At 40.5% G+C, this 22153-nt stretch overlaps 1 protein-coding gene across 1 annotated transcript in view; it reads left to right on the plus strand.

Moving 5' to 3' along the window:
* Positions 1–22153, plus strand: part of LOC100623332 (melanoma-associated antigen B16-like) — a 742359-nt gene that overhangs the window by 579852 nt on the left and 140354 nt on the right. The window contains 1 exon segment of the mRNA XM_085007606.1: positions 8022–8061. Coding sequence (XP_084863732.1) covers positions 8022–8061 — 40 coding nt within the window.

Here is a 22153-nt window from a genome sequence, read left to right on the forward strand (position 1 = left end):
AAATACAGATAGCAAATAAGTATATGAAAAAAATGCTCAATATCATATGTCATCTGGGAAATGCCTATTAAAGCAACAATGAGATATCACTTTGCATATACTAGAATGGCCAAAATTCAGAACACTGACAACACGAAAATACTGGAAAAGATCGTGGAGCAACAAGAATTTTCATTCATTGCTAGCAGGGAATGCAAACTGGTATAGTCACTTTGGAGGACAATTTGGCAAATTCTTTCTCTTTTTTTCCCAGCTCTTTTAACATATAATTAATTGACACATAGCATTGTGTCAATTTAGGGTGTACAATGGGATGATTTCATGTATGTATATGTTGCCAAATGATTACCCCTTAAGATTAATTTACATTTCCATCACCTCATGTAGTTACTATTATTTATTTTCAGAGTGGAGAACTTAAGATTTACTCGCTAGTAACTTTTTTTTTTTTTTTTTTTTTTTGGTCTTTTTGCTTTTTCTAGGGCCGCTCCTGTGGCATATGGAGGTTCCCAGCCTAGGGATCTAATCGGAGCTGTAGCCGCCCGCCTTCACCAGAGCCACAGCCATGCTGATCTGAGCTGCGTCTGCAACCTACACCACAGCTCACAGCAATGCTGGATCCTTAACCCACTAAGCAAGGCCAGGGATCGAACCTGCAACCTCATGATTTCTAGTCAGATTCGTTAACCACTGAGCCACGACGGGAACCCCTAGTAACTTTCATATATACAATACAGTACAGTTAACTACAGTTAATTGTAGTCACCATATTGTACATTAGACCTCAGAACTCATTCATCGTATAAATGCGAAACTATACTATTACTTTGTCCCCCGTGTTTTGGCATCTTCTTTCAGTACTTCTCTGCTGCTTCTCCATGCACTACTCCCCTAAAGTTTTGGGGGTTTTTTGCCTCTCTGCTCTTCTCTCACTCTTCCCATTGTCCCTCAGACATCTTAACACATTCACAAATCCAAATATCATCTTGTTCCATATAACTTCCAATGTAGATCTCCAGCTCAATCTACTTCCCAGGACTCCAGTTCAAGACTATCAAGTACATGTTGGACATTTCTTCAGCCATGATAGCAAGTAGGGACTGTTTAAAATAAAGGACATAATGTGTCCTCCCCAAACATGCTTTAATTTCTAATTTCTCTGCTTCTCTTTGTATTGCAATAATTTTCATTTATCTGGCTAGAAAATGTTATCATTGAGAGCTTTGATTCTTTATTCAAATTCCATATTCATCCAGTCTTGGTCATTCATCACACTGCCTCGTAATTCACCCCTCCTTCTCAAGACAAGACTGTGACAGTGACATCTCAACTCAAGTCATACTTCCTCCTCATGTTTTACTCACCCTCCACCTCAGCTTCAAACCATCTTGTTCATCACTAACAGAGTTAGAAGGCTAAACCACTGCTTGGATCACACTAGCCTGCTATCAGAAAAGTATCAAAGGCTAAAAAAAAAATTTTTTTATGAATTAAAGTCTGTGCTTCTTATTCTAGAAGTTATATCCCTTCACCATCTGGCCTCACTTCTATTATAAGGATGCCCTCAAGGGAAGGATTTCATCGAAGTGGACTCTGCAAAAGAATCACTTGATTTGTCAACACCAAACTCACCATAGATGTGGCTGTGGCAGAGGGCAGTAGAGTAGGGGCTGCCATGGGTTTCTAACCTATCATCCCTGGTCCCCAAAGAGGTGCCCATGTATGGAATTCAGGGGGTGGGGGAGGGCTGATGAATTGGATGGATAAAATGACATTTACATTTTCATGAATGTCTCACTGAAATGCATCATTTCTTTCAAGTATAAATGTGGACAACCAACCTAATAAGTAAGAAATGCCTATGACTAGGTCATCAATAAACATACTAGCTTTTTTTTTTTTTTTTTGCTTTTTAGGACTGCCCTTGCGGTGTATGGAGGTTCCCAGGCTAGGGGTTGAGTCAGAGCTACACCTGCCTGCTGGCCTGCACCACAGTCACAACAACGTGGGATCTGAGCCGCGTCTGCAACCCACACCACAGCTCACAGCAACGCTGGATCCTTAACCCATTGAGCGAGGCCAGGGATAGAATCCACATCCTCATGGATCCTAGTTGGGTTTGTTACCACTGAGCCATGATGGGAACTCCAAACCAGGTATTTTTAAATCATGTAACAGTTGTGTCACACATCTTGAGATTATGAAAATTAAGAAACCGCCCACTTTATCTTGTTGCTCAGTGAGTTAAGAAGCATACATACTCCTACATCACAACTGCATTTGCATTTCATTTTTATTTGACAGCACCGTTTTGAAATTACTGGCTTCCTTTGTTATCATATATATGTATATATGTGTATATATATATGTGTATGTGTGTGTGTGTGATGTCACACACACACATATTTTTATTTAGATACAAACTATTCTGAGTATTTTTTTTATATGCTAAAGGTGTCTGAAAACTGCTACACTGTATATGGCATAAATTGGAATTAGGTAACTAATAACAAAAAAAAAAAAAAAGGTGGTCCTAGAGGTAGTTCTATGAATTTAAATACATTAAGTTTATCTGATTGTTATTAAAATTTTCTTTTAAAAGATATATTATGGTCCTGATATTCACAAACTAAGGGGCCTCTAGCTGATTGGAGTGACATCCTCATAAGAAATTGAGGAAGTTCCCATTGTGGCGTAGCGGAAACAAATCCAAGTAGTAACCATGAGGTTGCAGGTTCAATCCCTGGCCTCACTCAGTGGGTTAAGGATCTGGCATTGCCATGAGCTGTGGTGTAGGTCGCAGACTCAGCTCTCTCATGGATCCCGAGTTGTGGTGGCTGTGGTGTAGGCCAACTGCTACAGCTCCAATTCAACACCTAGCCTGGAACCTCCATATGCTGCAGATGTGGCCCTAAAAAGAAAAAAAAAAAAATTTAGAACCTTCATGCCAGACACATCTCAGATATATGGGTTTTATATGGATTTTTAAAAAGCAACTGGAGAAAATTGTTAGAAAAATGATTTGCAAGTTATACCACATTATACAACCTTTAATTGGTACAAGCTAATTTTTATAATATTGCATTAGAAGTGAGTCATCTCTCTTGTGAACCTACATATTTTATAGCCATCTTTATATTTATGAATCATATTATGTCATTGCAATCAAAATAAATTTAAGAATTACTGCTATTAAAGTATAAGTTAACCATTTAGGACAAATAATCTTCACCTTAATAGCAGTTTCTGCAAAACAAACTTCTTGCTGAGGAAAATAGAAATGTACTTGTATATTTCACTACTTTAGCTGAACTGGCTGTAGTACTACATTTCTATTGTTGGTTACCTGTCAGTTCTATAGTAATGGACAGTCAAATGAGCTTTTCAAATTATAATTCTTATCCCAACCAGAGAGCTCTCTTTATGGTTATTCAGGAAAGAATCTTAACTTTCACCATATCTTAAAATATGATATCATTAACGTGATTTCTGTCATGACCTTAAGGAAAATAGACTTCACACATAGTATGTTTGTTTGCTTGCTTTTTCTTCTTTTTTCTCATTGTTATAATGCTATGTTTGTAAAATTAGTTTCCATATTTTCATGTCTAGTTCAACTTTTTTTCTGACGTGTTAGCCAAAAAAAGTTAATTTTGATCTCAGAATTTAACTGGGTTTTTTATCCCTTCAATTTTTTTCCCTCTTTAAATGGTATCACCTTCCTTAGGGTTTCTCAATATTATTATCATATTTATCTCTTTTTTTCCTCCCTCATCTCCCTATATCCATTCATCACTAAATGTACCTATAGTGGATACTCTCAATAATCAACCAGGAATTATCTCCCCAGCTGTTGGGGTCCTTTGGAAAGATAGCTTTTGGCTGTCAGTCTTTTCTCAGGATTTCCTTAGTGGAAGAAGACTGCTTCACCCAAAGTGAGGCTTCCTTCCACAGTTAACCCACTTCCAATGACTAAACAACAGATGGGTATAAAGATCAACTCAGGATAATCCTGAAGGGTCAGCTCAGCTTTTGTGTTCCCCATGAGGCTGACTGAGTCCTTCACTGGGTCTGCATCACACCTTAGCATCTACTTTCTCCAGTTGTATTATACTCTCTTTCCCAACACACACACACACACATACACACACACACTTGTTGATAGCAATATCAGTTCCTTTTAAACATTTTGTCTGCTCAGTTTCATCTTCAGGATTGCTTCCCATGGAAACCAACCTACGATAGAACCATTTTACCTTTTCATTTTTCTTGAAACTATCTTCCTTTTCCTCACTGATCTAGTTCAATCTTTCATTTGGAATGGTCACTCTTTACTTTTATTCCTTGCCGAGTGGGCTTTAAAATACATGTTGGTGACATAGACACATAGATTTTGATTGGAGCTCACTGAAGGCATACATTTCAACTTCACCCTTCAAATATTTCCCTACTCATGTGGCATTACACCCACTGAAGCATGTACAGTTGGCCCTCTGTATCCATGGGTTCTGCATCTCTGGGTTCTGCATCTGCGGATTCAACCAACTGTGGATCAAAAAAAATTTTAATCCAGAACGTTACAAAAAGCAAAACTTAAATTTGCCGTGGGCCACAACTATTTACATAGCATTTACATTGTATTTACAACTATTTACATGGAATTTACATTGTAGTAGGTATTATAAGTAATCTAAAGGTGATTCAAAGTGAATGGAAGGATGTACATAGGTTAGATGCAAGCAGTGCGCAATTTTGTATAAGGCACTTGAACATCCCAGGGATTTTGGTATCCATGAGGGTTCTGGGATCAAGCCCTTGCCGATACCAAGGGGGCATCTGTACTGTTCTAAGGCCACATATCCTCCATAATGGTTCTCATATACACTCATATCTTCTTGCATCTCTCTGCTTGAAGACATTCTTTGTCATGGGAACTAACTTAGTTTGTTTATGTTAGAAATATCTGGGAGATAATGTCTCAAGAGTGTCCTTCAAATAATGAGGCATGAGATTATAGTGAAGACTCACTCAGCTTCCTCACCCTACGATGTGACAATTCTACATAGTGATATTCTCCATAGACTCTAACCAGGTCCCCCATCAGGTACCCTAGGTTTCAGTAGCAATGTTTATAATTCTACCCTTTACTGGCTTTTACTCTTCATTGTCTTAATTTCCTACTTTAGAGTATTTCCTAAGATTACCTTCCAGATAAACTATTTGCATTCAAATCATTTTTTCAGAATTTGCTTTATGGGGAACCCCCCCCCAAAAAAAGTAGTTATGTTGATAACTGATGATCTAGGACAGTAGTAAACAGGCCTCTGGGCCAAATCTCACTGCCACCTATTTTTATAAATATTGGAACCCAGCTGAGTTCAGTAGTTGCAATAGAGACCAGATGATCTACAAGCATAAAATTTTTAGTATCTGAATGTTTACAGAAAAAAAAATTATTATTACTTGATCTAAATTATTGCCAAAGTCCCCCAAATGGTCTCCCAGATCTAGCTGTCTTCTCTCTGCTCATTTATTTTGTATATTACCTCTAGATTTCTCATTCAGAAACTATTGACTCATGCTTTCTGTCTCCTCCAAAATCTTCAGTGGTTCCCACTGCAATAAGAAGTAAAACAGGAGTTCCTCTTGTGGCTCAGCAGATTAAGAACCTGACATAGTGTCCATGAGGTTGTGGGTTTGATCCTTGCCCTCGCTCAGTGGGTTAAGGATCCAGCATTGCTGCAAGCTGCAGTGTAGGTTGTAGGTCACAGATGTGACTCAGACCCTGCGTTGCTGTGACTTTGGCATAGGCTGACAGGCAGCTGCAGCTCTTATTTGAACCTTAGCATGGGAACTTACATATGCCATAGGTGTGGCCGTTAAAAAAAAAAAAAAAAGTTTGTAAAACAAAACCGCCCTACAAATTCTGCCTATATTACTAACTGTATGTCACTCCACATTTGCCACCACACACATACACCATATACACACCTCTATTCATTATTTACAAAAATTGTCTTTTCCTTGAGTTCCCTGGTGGCACAGTGAGTTAACGATCTGGCATTGTCACTGCAGTGGCTCAGGTCACTACTGTGACCCCACTTTCATCCCTGGGCCTGGAATTTACTTATGCTGCAGGCACGGCCAAAAAAAAAAAAAAAAAGTAATTGTCAAAAAGTAACTGTCTTGTCTTTAATTGTAACAAAAATTTTGTGATTTTGCTGTAAGTTCATTTCATCTGCTAAAATGCCCTCCTCCAGCCATATTGGCTCTTCATTCAAGGTCCAGATAGAACTCAATATCTCCTAAGAAGTCCTGTTAGACAACCCCCCATTGATATGATTGATCTCTTTCTACCATACTCCCCAGAATTGTGTGTAAATTTTCAATCTGTCACAGTGTACTTTGTTTTGAGATGATTTATGGATATCTGTTTCTGCCACCAGAATTGGTGGGCTTTCCTGGGAGGCAGGAGCCATATCATATCTATCATTATATCCAGTGTTAATATTTGAAATAATTAACAAGCATACCAATCTGAAAGGATGCCTGATCAAGGTCCTGAGATACCCTGATATGCTATGTGTTAACTCCTTAGTTGTCACTGAATTATTGGGAGATCTAGGGTGTTCTGGGCGAGGAGATAGAGTAGAATGGCAAAAGGTTATACTTTAGTAAAAGCAACTGTTACAATATTTTAATAGATCGTAACTCGTTGAATGCCAGTCTTGTTCATAACTATTGTATTTCTAACAGATGTCCTAATTATGTCATCAGTAAATCATTGTTGTATACTTAAGAACAGAATTGAAACTGAGCACTTTTTAAAAAAAGACTGCTCTCTCTCTTTCACACATACACCCACACACACAAGTTGATGCACATCTTTGACCAGCCTGAATAGGGAAAATTTCACATATGTGAAAAATTTATGGTGTAATTTTCCTTATATTATTTCAGATTAGTTAACAGCTGTTCAAAAACAATTACATGTACAGTGTTCAAAAACGTGTACAAGTCTTCTAGTAGTAATATCAATAAAAAATGGAATTAGCCTTTCCTTGACTTGCTCTATTTTTCCAGAGCTTAATGGCAACATTAATTCAACTCTAAGGAAAAGCTCTGGCACAGCTATCATAAACATATTTTGCAAATATTTTTCAAAATAATGAGGCCTGCAAAGCCTCTTGTGTAACTATTAGCATTTACCCTAATCCACACTCACTTTGCATTGTGCCCTTATTTGCCTTTAGTTCTCTAAATTCCTTCTAAAATCTTCCATACAGCTATGTGAAATAGGACATATTTGCTTATTATAATATGTCTTGAAATGTATGGCCTCATAATTGCTGATAAGAACAGTACAAACAAGGTTATACAAAGGAAAAGCGTATCAAATCCAGTTATTTAATTCCCCTGTTCATTTTGGTAACTCCTTGCCCAGGAGTTTCTTTCAAGGTTGTCATTAAACATTCCTAATTCAATAATATTTCACAGTTCACGATGCCTCGTGTGTTCCTTTACCTCAGCAGCAGACCTCGCTGCCTTATATATAATAGGATGCTGAGGTTCATTCATTATGTTTTGTCTAAAAATAATCATGCCAATTCTGAGGGACATAGTGTTCATTACAAAAGAAAAGATAAATTGCAAATCTGTCATTTGATGATTAAAATTAAATTCATAATATAGGTTATTTTTTGTTTTCTGCTTTAAAAATATTCCTTCATTTTATCTTATTTTTAATTAAAATGTTGGATAAAATATTTATTGGAAATTTGAAAAATACATTGTGCTATTTACTAGGTGAAAAATCTTCTAAGGTAGAAAACCAAGTGAAAGAGAGAGCATTTTCCTTGGAGTCACTTGATGAACCTTGAGTTTTGAGTTTTGTTTTTTTTATATATAATTTCTTATTCAAGTATAGTTGATTTACAATACTGTATTAGTTTTAGATATACAGCACAGTTAGCTTTATTTATATATTTATATATTCTTTTTCACATTCTTTTCCATTATAGGTTATTGCAAGATAGTGAATATAGTTCCCTGTTCTGCACAGTAAGTACTTGTTTATCTGTTTTATATGTAGTGTCATGTTGTTACGGCAGATACCCAGCAGCCCTGTGCTGCAGCGTATCAGCTCTGGCGACAGCCCTGTGGCTGCAGCGTACCAGCTCCAGTAGCTCTGTGGCCGTAGTGGATCAGCTCTTTTACCCGGCGAGAAACCAAGCGAGCACTCGGAGAGGTGGAGAACTCAGGTTTATGACGCCGGCGGGCTCAGAGGAGATCATTCTCCAGAGTCTGAGCCCGGAAGAAGGGTTTCACAAGGCTTTTATGGGCTATGTCTTCTGGGTCCAAGCTTGGCTAGTTGGACTGGAGTGACATCAGGCGAGATAGTAGATGCGGAAACAAATTTACAGAAGCAGATGCATGGGGGAGGACTGGTTGGGGCAGTTGGCTAGACTGCTTAGTCATCATGGCTGGGGTCTCTCCTTTCTACATTTTATTGGGACATTTTCTCCTACATTCCCCCCTCTTGATGCTTTTTCACATTCTTACAGCAAGCATCAACCTTCCTGGTCTTCTTGGACCAGAGGCTGATATAAGTGTGGCCGGGACATCACCACCGTTTGTAGCTTTATAGATTCTAGGCCTGAGGAGACAAACTTGACAAGACAGTTCAGGATACAGGGGCCAAATGTGAGGGCCATGAAGAGCATGAGGAGGGGCCCAGCCAAAGGCATGAGCCATGCCACACAACTCCAGTAGTTGCCGCAATTTAACCAGGAGTTATCTAATTCTTCCCTTCTCTTTGCTATGAGCTCTTTTATTTGTTGGGCCATGTTTCTGACTATTCCAGATCTGCTGGCATAAAGACAGCATTCTTCATCATGCAAAGTCCCACTTTTTCAGCAGTGAATAAGTCCAGTGCTGTCCTGTTTTGAAGGGCCACTTCTGCCAGAGAGTCTACCTAATCCTGTAAGGCTACTAGGGAAGGGGCTACTGGTTCCACGTCATCTGTGAATTCTTTAGATAATTAATGGTAATAAGCAGTGGAGGATGCTATTCCTCCCACTCTTGCTCCTATCCCTGCTGAAATTCCCAAACCAACTAAATAAGGGGATAATTTGCATTGCTGTCTTGTTCTGCCATGTGCCTCTATGGGTACCATAAGAGACTGATTCCCAGGGACAATATCTATTTGAGGAGTAACAAAGGCTGGAGTGCAGGTCCTTGTCCAATTAGCAGGGAGGCACTGGTAAGCATCTGTTAATCCTGTCCCATCCCATAGATCATCGTCCCAGTCTGTTGCCCCTGGAGTGAGCAGCAGGGTGAGTGTCAACAGGACTATGATTCCCTTAATCCTTTTCACCGACCCATTATGAACAGGGATTCTAGTACCCTGACAGTCAGGAGATACATCACACAGATGAGTAGCTGGGCTCCCTGTCCCCATTCTGAAGGGGATACTGCATATAGCCCCACTCCAAATATGGGGGCTATGGCAATTTCAATTACTAATATTCCCCACCAGAGCATGAGTTCAGTTCAAGTTTGCATGGAGATCCTCTGGCCTCCACTTGTACAAACCAACCAACTTCCAGCATGTGGCTGGGGCAGGGCTGTAGATTCCTCAAGTTTCTGCTGTGCGTAAACTGGCCAGCTTCTGGGTGTGAATAGAGCAGGGCCTGCCATCCTCTGGTGCCGAATGTCTCTGGAACTTGATCCTGAGGGGGGTTCTCAGGGTGCCGGACAGCTTCCCAGGTGTCTGTGTCAGTGGCAGGAGCAGCCTTCTTTATTCTGGTGTGATGGATCCATGGGGTAATACCTGTAACCTTTATAGCAGTTGGGGTTGCTATGCGACCCTTAATTTACAAATGTTAACCAATAGCCACATCAAAGAATGTATCGAAGCCCATGTTCCTACCCTGACTACCTGAGTTAATATTCTGCCTCAATCCCCCCCGCAAGTTGGAGACTCTAACTGTGGGGAAAAAGGGGCGATGACTGCTCTAACTTCTTCTGGCTAAAAAGGGGTGTCGTTAGGGAAAGCAGTTAGGTCTCCACTCATGGGATGGTCAAGTGGGCTTTGATACATTGGTTTGGGTACCCCTTCTATCAACATTTGAAGGTTGATAGCTTTTAATCGGGATGTAATGAAGCAAGAAATACAGTTAATTATACTGTGTCTGAATAAAGGGATATGGTGAAGAAATATTTTCACCAGGAGGAGGAGGTCATCTGGTTCCACAGGGCAGCTCCAAAAGCTGGAGCTGGATAGGACCGCTCATGAATGTACTGTTGAAGATCTAGCAGGGAATTAGACACATTCTGTGAACAATCAGGAATACAACATTTAGATTTTATAATAGCACAGGTAACTGTATGATTTTTCTGATTTCTCTGGCTGGTTATGAAATATTTGTATGCCTTGGTCAACATGTAATTGAAAGCTACCTTATGTCCTTGTGAGCAGGATGATTTATGGCACCACATTACTTTTAAAGTTAACTTACTTAAATATATTCTAGATAGTCCCCACCATGCACAGAATTCTCTTCTCAGTGTCCACTTCCCATACACCTTGTATCACTTTCTGTATCCATATTAGTCTGTCCCTTATTTTCCAACCAGAGCAATCAGCTGAAGACAGACTTTCTTTTGCCTTCATAAAATGCAGTTCCATCCCTCATTCCTTCTATATTGAAAGCACACAGATTCTACGTTTCTAAAGCAACCACAGACTGTCCTTTATAATTTCTAAAAACACATGTTTTTCTTATGGAGACCATTCAGGGTGACACTGATCATATTGATTAATTATTCTAAATACCTTTAGTTTCTGTTTAGTAACTGATGTCTCAGTGTCTCATTTGACTTCTGTTAAACCTAGGTACGATAAGATATTATACCTAATGTTGACAGCTGTAACGACATGTGTGTATTAATTAGATCAGCAAACTTCAATTATAATTTAAGATATTAATTTAATACTGAATATTTCCCAGTTGACTTGAACCTAAAATTAATTCTGGTCAGTTAGTTACCTTCCATATTTTGAGAATTTATATATGCAAAGCCTTAGTCAAGGAAATGCAGAATAAAGGCATCTTTTAAATATGATACAGTAACCCATGCTGCTGTTTCTGGAATTTGTGAAAGAAGAGTATAGGGATTGGGCACCACTGGATGTAATGACACCAGTGTCTCATTTATTAGATGGAGGTCTTGTACTAGGAATCAATCCCTGTTATGTTTTTGCACTCCCAATATAGGAGTGTTACAAGGGCTGTTACATTCAATTAATAATCTGTTCTCTTATGCTTCCTATAATTGAGATAAGTCCCTGTCATGCCTTGGGTCTCAGAGGATATTGCTTTTGGCAAAGAAATAAATTCTGGTCTTTAAGACTTATTTCCACCAGTTGAGTATTCTTTTCTCTTCCTATGTTTCCTCCTATGGCCCAGACTTCTGGGTCAGTATATACTTCCATCCAAGGCAGGCATAAACCTTGGTTAGGCTCCATTGCCATGTGAATTGAGGCTTTAACCTCTTACAAAATATCTCTTTCTAAAAGAGGAGTTGGACTCTCTGGAACAATGAGAAAGGCATGAGAGAAGAAAAGGGATTCCCAGTCACAACTCAAAGGTTGTGTAAGCAATTTTGTAACCAGCTTGCCAGAAATATAAATGTGGCAGATTCATGAGGGAGGGGCCCAGGATTGGAGAGGAGGACTGAGAAGTGGCTCCCATATTCAGGAGGAAATCAATAGGCTGTCTTCCTACATTTAGAGTCACCCAGGGCTCCTGAGTGGTGATAAGGACAGGAGCCATTATGGAAATGTCCTGTCAGCCTTGATCCTGGGCCTGAGGGGTCAATCCCAGAGACCTTCATCTTCAGGGGCAGTCCCTCTTCCAGTGATCTCCCCAACATATGGGACACAGCCTAGGTGTTATGGTCTGAGTCTTGGGGCATTCCCATTTAAAGGGTCCCTCTTCTCCACAGAGGAAACAGGCTCCGGGCATAGGTCTCTGCCCTGGTCCTCTCACCTTGGAAACTCCCAGGTTGACTCCCTGTAGTGCCATAACTAGAGCCTCAGCCTTTTCTCTGTCTCTCCTCTTGTTCTCCATTTATTCTTCCTGGCCCGGATTATAACACACTTGAGTTGCTACTCTGAGGAGGTGCTCCAGGTCCTGACCAGGGCCAAAAGCCAATTTTTGGAGCTTTCTCCATATATCTGGCACTGATTGAGCTATGAATTTATCCTTAAGAATTATTCAGCCCTCCATTGTTTCTGGGTTCCCTGTTTTATGTTTTCTCAATGCCTTTCTGAATCTTTTTAAGAAAGCTGATGGACTCTTGTTCCCCTAGTAAACCTCCGATAGTTTTTAACAGGCTTTACTCATGAGGCTTTAAATCCCTCAACTATACAAGTAATAAAATGATTTCTATGCCAATTGTTGTTATCTCCCTCATCAGCAGACCAATTGGGATCGCTCATAGGAACTGCCTGACACCCTGTGGGGAATCGTGATCATTCCTCTTCTAATCTGCCTCTGGCATTTATAGCATCATTCCATTCATCTTCCCCAGCTTTGAGCAGTTTTGAAGACTTTATGTAATTTTCCACTTATAGCCAATGTCTGTTTCCGTAATAACATGACGTCCTTGAAGGCTAACTCAAAGGACTGCATGAGACCTTGAAAGACCTCAATATATCTGGGTCATCAGCAAATTTTCCCAAATCTGTTTTTATTTGCCTTAAGTCCTGAAGTGAAATAGGTGTATGGACCTGTGTTTGGTCCCCATTCTCTGTTTGCTACTTCTTGTAAAGGGAATAGAGAGAGATATAACTTTGGCACAGGCTTGGGGGGGGGGGGGAAAGCCTTGAACAGTATTGGAGAAGGCTGATTAACTTCTGGCTAATTGGAGAATGGTATTATAAGCTAGTGAGCCTTCAGATGGCCATAGCTTTCCATCTGACAGATTATATAGTGGCCAGGCTTTTGTTCAAAAGAAAATTAAATGTTTCTTTTTCAGAATCTCAGGGTCAAACTTTGTCCAGTTCTTCAAGGCACATGTCAGAGGAGTTGCTATTGAGCCATGCACCAGGCTTGAGGGTGTGGCTCCCATCCAAAAAAGAGAAAAAACCCAGCATCCAGTGCCTATTGTCCTTCTTGGCTACGTGAGGGCGTCCCCTCTCTCATATGGAGCAGCCAGATACTAGTGGTCAAATGTCTCATCTGACCTCAGGCTGACTGGAATTAACCACTCTTTACCAGCGTAGCCTCTCTTCCCGTCATCCCTGCCCATTACCTGTCTCTGGACAGAGGTGAAGAAAACCCAGGCACACAGGCCCTGCCCTGGGTTTTCGAATCCTAAGATGCTGACTCTGACATGCCCTGTATTAACATTAGGAAAGTTTCTAAACCACAGTTAACAGGTAAATTGGATGAAACAGCCATCAATTACTCCGACCAGGGTGAAAGTAAACAGCAAAAAGCAAAACTGACTATGCTGAGGCTCTGAGGCTAAACACTTGGCCTAAGTTGGATGAATACTAGCTATTAACTCCTTTTCCCCCACAGACCTGGTAACAACTCAGGATGGTCTTATCATCTAGAGGTCTGTTTCCTTTGCCCCCACAACTCTATTTGAGGTAATGAATGGCAAAGGAAATGATGAAAGATCAGGTTAGTTTTATACTATAATCTTCAGCAAATCCCTTTTTGAAATCTTTGATCACACAGTCTACAACCATAGGTTTAGACTTCGGTGAACCCATGGTGTCTGTATGAGGATCTTTTCTATGGCCTGATATCATGAGACCTTCTCTGACCTTGTTGGTGGTATCCCCAATAGCTTTGCCTCCACCACTCTTGAAAGCAAGACAGATCCCACTCAGCTTGCTCTATGACTGGGAAGAGCACCTGCTTTGTTGCAAGTATCTCCTATCCATCTGGGCCCCCGCTCTCAGGAAGGCACTCTCAGACAAGTTCTAATGTTTTGGGCAAAGGACAGGGGACATTGTACCCAATCCTCCCTATACCCTGAACTGAGCCAGGGATGATAGGCTTGTCTCCCTGACTCAGATCCTGGGCCTCCGTGAACTGAGAAAATGGGCAGTCCCATGGCTGGTTTAGAATCTGGGCTGGGAGTTCCTGGAGGCCCAGGGGCAAGATCAAGTTAGATCATCTCCTCGGAGGAATTTATGGCCCAAAATGGCAGAAGCACAGGGCTCTCTGGCTCGTGGGCTTCTGGGTTTGGTCCCACACCACGTGGCCACCCTGTGCAGGTGTCGCAGACAAGACAAGGGAGGGTACCCCCTTCTCAGAAGGTGGCCATTCAGATGTCCGCCTGACCATCCCACTCTTGGGAGTTTAGGTGCCTCTTAGCAATTGGCTGGTTCGTATAAGCCCCAAACTTGGATTGGACTCGCAGGGAGGGAAGAGAACGCTCAGAGTCCGCTACAGCCATAAGCCGTATGAGGTCACCACGGAACTGCAGGTTAGGACCCACTCGGACTCCGTAGCCACTAAGACCATGGAGCCACAAACTCGAACCTGAAGCGCAAGCGAATCAAGCCGCTCATGTACTCTCACACACACTCAGAGGTTATCACAATGCCTCCCACTCCCTGGGAGTCCCTAACTAGTAGCTCAATCAAGCACAACTTTCAATTGGTTATGCCAGACAGTTGCTCCACCCAAGGAAGAGGTTCCTCTGCTTCCAATCTGGAGCACTAGGACTGCTGCTCCGGTCAGGCACAGCTTCTGACCAGGAGAGTCTCCCTCAGGGAGTCATCAGTCCCCTCTTCTGCCCACTGGGGCAGAACCTGACTGGGGTTGGCCCCGGGGCCTTACCTTGTCCAGATGCCTTTCTGGTGAGTTGGTCCGTCTCTCCACTGAGTCCGGTCAGGGTTCGGTCACCCGGGAGTCAGGAATGCCGCTCACGAAGGAGGACCCGGAATACCGTCGGGTGGCGCGCCGCCTCGTTCGGTTCGAGGCTCCCTGGCTCCCGGGCGGCCTTACCTCTGTTCCAGTGGCTCAAGGGGCCAGAACGGTTGGAATCTCGCTGGGGCCTCCAGAAATGTTACGGCAGATACCCAGCAGCCCTGCGCTGCAGCGTATCAGCTCTGGCGACAACGCTGTGGCTGTAGCATACCAGCTCCAGTAGCTCTGTGGCTGTAGTGGATCAGCTCTTTTACCCGGCGAGAAACCAAGCGAGCACTCGGAGAGGTGGAGAGCTCAGGTTTATGACGCCGGCGGGCTCAGAGGAGATCGCTCTCCAGAGTCTGAGCCCGGAAGAAGGGTTTCACAAGGCTTTTATGGGCTACGTCTTTTGGGTCCAAGCTTGGCTAGTTGGACTGGAGTGACGTCAGGCAAGGTAGTAGATGCGGAAACAAATTTACAGAAGCAGATGCGGGGGGGAGGACTGGTTGGGGCAGTTGGCTAGACTTTGCTTAGTCATCATGGCTGGGGTCTGTCCTTTCTACATTTTATTGGGACATTTTCAACTACAATGTATCCTATACTCCTGAATTATCCCTCTCGTCATTTCCCCTTCAGTATGTTTGTTTTCTCTGTCTTTGAGTCTGTTTCTGACTGTAAATACGTTCATTCCTATTATTTTTTAGATTCCACATATAAATGATATCATGTAATGTTTGTCTTTCTATATCTGACCTACTTCACTTAGTATGATAATCTCTAAGTTCATTCACATTGCAAATGGAAATATTTCATTCTTTTTAGGGCTCCTTTTTCTCCACACCTTCTCTAGCATTTATTATTTATAGACTTTTGGTAATGGCCATTCTGACCAGTGAAGTGATACCTGATTGTGATTTTGATATGCATGTTTCTAATTAGTGAAGTCGAATATCTTTTCATGTGCCTGTTGACCATGTGTATGTCTTCTTTGGAGAAATGTCTGTTTAGGTCTTCTGTCCATTTTTCAGTTGGACTGTATGGTTTCGTTTTGTTTTGAGCTATTTTTCTATTTTTGAAATGAAACCCTTGTTGGTCCCATCATTTGCAAATATTTTCTCCCAGGTTCAGCAGGATGAGGCTGAATAACGGGTGCTGTGAAACTTAAGGAAAAAAGTTAACATAAATCAAGACACAGAGACAGTTATCTTAAGTAAATGTGGGAACCGGGGGACTCAAGAGCTCAGGGACCAAGAGCACCGCCTCAAGAAACTACACTGCTTTTATTGTGCTCTTTAGGATTATGTCAAGTGAGGAGGGGGCTATGGGTGGAGGATATAGGGTTTTTTTATTATTATTATTTTATAAGTTCTGTTATTATTTTAAAATTCACTTAGCTGGTAGAGCTAATTCACTTAGCTGGTTAAGCTCTTACTCTGACCTTTAGGCATTTAACAATCATTAGCATTTGAGTTAGCTATCTATGCATAGCATTCCAGAGAATCCTCACTGTGCTTCCACAAATGGCATGCCTAGGTTTGCACCTTGGTTCTCTTTGCTAATGCATATTCTGCTAATGACCACTCATAAACCACTCGGAACCATGAGGTTCCTCTTTCTCTTATTCTTTAGAGGACATATTATGCTTGTGCAAACAAGCCTGCCAGTCTGCACAGGTCCCACTGCCTACACCAAAGCATTATGTCCTCATTCAGCTGACCCTATGAATAACTTATGCCTTTAGGTCTTTGTTCTTAAGCTTAAGTCATTTACCATCACTGTGACTGTTTTTCAAGCAGGACAAGATGGAGTTTTCAGCAAAGAGACTAAGAAAATATTGTAGAAACATGTCTCATGACACTTACGTTTTTTTGTTTGTTTGTTTGTTTGTTTTTCATTTGGTTGATGGTTTCCTTTGCAGTGTAAAAGCTTTTAAGTTTGATTAGATCCCATTTCTTAATTTTTGCATTTATTTCTTTTGCCTTTGGAGACTGATCTAAGAAAATAGCGCTATGAGAATATTTTACCTTTTTCTTCTTGATTCAGTTTTGGCAGGCTGTATATTTCTAGAAACTTGTCCATCTCCTCTAGGTTGTCCATTTTGTTGGCATGTAACTGTTCATAGTATTTTCCTTATGATTTTTTGTATTTCTTTGGTCTTGGTTGCTTTTTCTCCTCTTTTATTTCTTATTTTGTTTATTGGGATCCTATTTCTTAGTGAGCTTGGCCGGAAGTTTTTTTTATTTTATTTTTCCTTTCAAAAAAACAGTTCTTAGTTTTATCGATTTTTTTTCTACTTTATTTGCATTCTATTTTATTTATATCCTCTTTGATCTTGATTATTTCCTTCCTTCAGCTGTCTTTAGGTTTGTTCCTTCTTTTTCTTTTGGGTGGTAGGTTAGGTTGTTTGAGATTTTTCTTGTTTTTTGAGGAAAATAAAAACAAGATTTTTTTTCTTGTTTTTATTGCTGTGAACTTCTTCCTTAGAAATGCTTATGCTGCATTCCAGAGATTTCTTTATGGTTGTGTTTTCATTGTTGTTTATCTCAAGGCATTTTTTTATTTCCTCTTTGATTTCATTGTTGATCCATTGGTTTTTTTATTTGCATGTTGTTTAGTCTCCATGTAATTTTTTTCTTATTTATGTTTCTGTGGTTGATTTCTAGTTTCATGCTGCTGTGGTTAGAAAAGATGCTTGAAATAATTTCTGTACTCTTAAATTTGTTGATGCTTGTCTTGTGTCCTAGTATATGGTATTGTGTATATAATGTTCCCTGTGCCCTTGAAAAGACTATATTCTGTTCGAGGATGTAGTGTCCTGTAAATATCAATTAAATCTAACTGTTCTGTTGTGTCATTTAGAATCTTTGTTGCCTCATTGGTTTTTCTGTCTAGAAGATCTGTCCTTTGGTGTTAGTGCGGTCTTAAAGTCTCCTACTATTATTTAATTCCAATCAGTTTCTCCTTTATATATGTTGGTATTGGTATTTGTTTTATATATTTAGATGTTCCTATACTGGATGCATATATGTTAGCAAGTGTAATATCTTCTTCTTACATTGAGTCTTTTTTCATTATATAGTGTCCTTCTTTGTCCTTCTTTATGACTTTTGTTTTAAAGTCCATTTTTTTTTTTTCTGATAGGAGTATTGCTACCTCTGCTTTCTCGTCATTTACATTTCCATGAAATATCTTTTTCTTTCTCCTTGATTTCAATCTATGTGTATCTTTCACCAGAAAGTCAGTCTTTTGTAGGCAGCATATTGTAGATTCTTCTTTTATTATCCAAGCTGCCACCTTTTATCTTTTGATCAAACACTTAAGTCCAATGACATTTAAAATATTCCTAAGTATTATTTATTGCCATTTTTAAACTTTGCTTTCCAGTTGATTTTGTATTTCTTTTTTTTTTCTTCTTATTTTTGTTTTTCCTTTTCTCCTATTCTTGGGTTCCTTTTTGTTTTTTGCCTATCAATCATATATTTTTCATTTGTGGTTACTCTTGTTTTTATGTTGAGCCATAACTATGTCCACTTGATTTAGACTGGTAGTCATATAAACTCAAGCACAGTGTAAAAGATATACATTTTCTTACTCTCCTCCCCACATCTTGTGATTTTGATGTCCTATTTTACATCTTCACATTTACCCTTTTGCTGTTCATTGTAGTTAAAATTGCTTTTACCAAAACTTTTTGATTCTTTTCTTAATCTGTGTGTTGGCTTATTAAGTACACTTGAATCCTTTTATATATTTGCCTTTTTTTTTTTTTCTTCTTTTTTACCCATCCCACAGTATATGGATTTCTTGGGCCAGGAATCAGATCTGTGTAGACTGTATAAATAGTAAATTTACTGTTTTTAGTATAGATGCCTCCCTCACCTTTCCTCAGCATGTACTGGCCATTGTCCCCTTTATAGGGTGTATGATTGATGTTGTGGTGACTAGAACCTGCACCAGATACTGGGCAGAAACTTCTCTTTGCTCTGTGGTTGTCACAGCCATGTCATAGCCAGAGTCTGCTCTCTACTTATTGGAGTAGAAGTCACCAGATCTGGTTCTAAGCTGTGGTGTAAGGTAGGCAGAACTGAAGCACTCTTTCTGGGAAAGGAGCCATTGCATATTCCACCCCAGGAGCTCAGAGATGTTTGACTCTGTGATTCCACCTGCCATCTGATATGTATGCCTACAAAATCCACTGTTGCTAGGGGAGCATCTATAACTGGCTTGGACATCCTCAGGTGTATGTATGTTCCCAAAGTCTGCCAGCATGAAAACGCACTGAAGCCATGCCCCTGCACTTGCTGTGGAAGCTTCAGTAGTCAGCTCAAGTTTTAACCCCACCTCCATATTTACACACTCACAAAGTCCACTGCTGCCAAGGCTTGGACCTGCCTCTGCTGTGGAGCACCTATAATTGGATGTCCCTCTGGCAGCATATGTTTGCTCCTAAAGTTCACCGGCACTCTTGCACTCCCAAAGCCCATCACAGAATTGTACCCTGCTTTGAGAATGCTGACAGTGAGGCTGTGATGGTGGATCCATGCTCCTCCCTTTACAGTTTGATAATTGGGCTCCTGTGACATACCTGTGCTATGTCCTGCTCACACCCTCAGTTGCTTCCCAGACCACACTCCAGGCTCTTTGAGATGTCTCTGCATAGCCAAACTGAGTCCCCTCCCCAGGTCTGTCCACTGAAACCTGAGTTTTAGCACTCAGCTGCTTTGTACACCACCAGGTGCATGTCTCAGTCTGGGAAATGTGGTGATGTGGCAAAGGCCATTTATGCTGGCTCCTCTCTAACTGTCTGGCCACTAGTCAGCTCCTACACTTTCTTGAGCCTCTGAAGCTCCCTGTCTGTCCTGGCAGACTTTCCAGCTATTAAAGGAGATTCTGGGAGTTCCCATCATGGCGCAGTTGTTAACGAATCCAACTAGGAACCATGAGACTGTGGGTTTGATCCCTGCTCTTGCTCAGTGGGTTGACGATCTGGCATTGCCATGAGCTGTGGTGTAGGTCACAGACATGGCTCGGATCCTGCATTGCTGTGGCTGTGGCATAGGCTGGCAGCTACAGCTATAATTAGACCCCTAGCCTGGGAACCTCCATATGCCACAGGAGCAGCCCAAGAAATAGCAAAAAGAAAAAAAAAAAAAGGAGATTCCGAGGGTAAAGACTTTCCTCTTTCACAACTCCCTCCCAGGGACACAGTTTCCATCTAGTTTTTTTTCCATTTCATCCTAGCTGGTTATGTGGGGAGCTTTCTTGCAGCTTTGGTTGTATGAAATACTCTGCCAGCTTTTAGCAGGCATTCTGTAATAATTGTTCTGCATGTTTATGTATTCTTGATGCATTTGTGGGAGGAGGTGAACTCCACACCCTTCTGCTTTGCCATCTTGATCTCTTCCCAAAATATAGGTTAGTTTAATCAATTTTATCTCCCAGATTACATGTATAAATTTTAAAATATAAATATACCACTTCATTGAAATATTTGGAATAAGTTTACTGTGATCCATGGTGAATTCTTAATGGACATTGTAAAGCAAAATTTTTAAAAGTGATGGGAAGATTTCATAAGGTGCTAATAACTATTGTAGTGACTTTTGATGTCATGCACTCTAGAAGCTGAGGTATGAGCTGGTGGACATTTCCATCATAGTTTGTTTTGACACAGTGGCAGTGAATCATTGACTCAAGCAGAGCTCCAACTTTATGCAAAGTTTATTCCTCTTAAAAATTTTCTTTCTTTCTATTTGGAACAGCATTTAGATTCAGTATATTATCTTTGTACTTCCTTTTTTGCTCTGGTTATCTACACCTTCTATGCTAGGTCTGGACTCTCCCATCAAACAATCTTTGGTTCTTCCATTCTTACATACATCATTTCCTCAGTTCTCTGATATCTTCCCGCTTGTTCCACTCACTGTGCCATGTAACTGTGTTCAGACTCACCCGTATCTTCCCTCTTAGTCTTAAACTGGTATTTCCTCAAACATTTCCTCAGTCATCTCCAAAATCCAATCTGTTATCTATTTCTCCAGACTCAAAAGAAGGCAAACAGGATATGGTTGAACTTCAGAGATAATTTCAAACCATTATTTTTCTACCATCGTTTATCATAGACTAGAAATTCATAACCTGAGATTATCCCTTTCTTATCATCTATTTACTTCTCTCCCACTCATTTTTTAAAAACACAGAATCCAATCCCAGAATCAGGGTTTTTCTTAACTTATCTCTTGCCATCCTTGGAAACTTAAGATAATATAGTAATAAAAGTGTCTTACAGTCACCTTGATAATTAGCATGGATCTCATGACCAGCTATTCTAAATCTGTCCATAAATCTCTTCCTTACTTGATCTCTTTCAGTGATGCCATGGACGTTACCTATTCTAGGCTAATCCTACCCCTCCCATTAATTTTCCGTGATTTAAAATGCTAAGAAAGTTGCAAATATGGATTAACCCTAAAATTTTGTGTGTTCTCACTGTCCTTTTCTCTCCTGCTTAGCCATGTTTTTATTAGTCTCATATTTCCCAAACATGGCATTCTCCAAAAGCTCTTGACATCTGTCCTGAACCCTTTATTTTTTTTTTATTTTTTTGACTTTTTAGGGCCATACCAATAACATATGGAGGTTCCCAGACTAGGAGTTGAATCAGAGCTGTAGCTGCCTACCTACACCACAGCCACAGCACCAAGGGATCCGAGCCACCTCTGTGACCTACACCACAGTTCATGACAATGCAGGATCCTTAACCCACTGTGTGATGCCAGGGATCGAACCTGCATCCTCATGGATGCTAGTCAGATTCGTTTCCGCTGAGGCACTTTGGGAACTCCCTCCCTGAGCCTTTTAATTCCCATGCCTCATCTGTTGTCTTCATGTTGAAGAAATGGTTTAACTTTCTACTCTCTGTAGTAATCACAAATATGCAAGATTTTGTATGTGCATGTTTACCTGGCCTCAACTCTGGACAGTGGTTTAAAGAGCAAAAAGTTCCCCTCATACACACGTTTCCACACAGTAGACTTGATCTAACTCAGCATGGGTTACATTAACACCCAAGATGGTGGACCTTTGAGAAACTGTGAAAACCTTGAGGAAATATTTACACTCGTATTTGTATCCTCAGTCTAGTTTATGAATTATTTAATGTATGTGAAAGTAAAATGAACTTGGTGTGAGTAATCATGTTGAGAGTCTTCATGATT

Source organism: Sus scrofa, chromosome X (genome assembly GCF_054392235.1).
Source record: "Sus scrofa isolate SSC_HxYL_T2T_F1_AM1 chromosome X, Sscrofa_HxYL_maternal_Yorkshire_Landrace_v2.0, whole genome shotgun sequence".
NCBI classification, from domain to species: Eukaryota; Metazoa; Chordata; class Mammalia; order Artiodactyla; family Suidae; genus Sus; species Sus scrofa.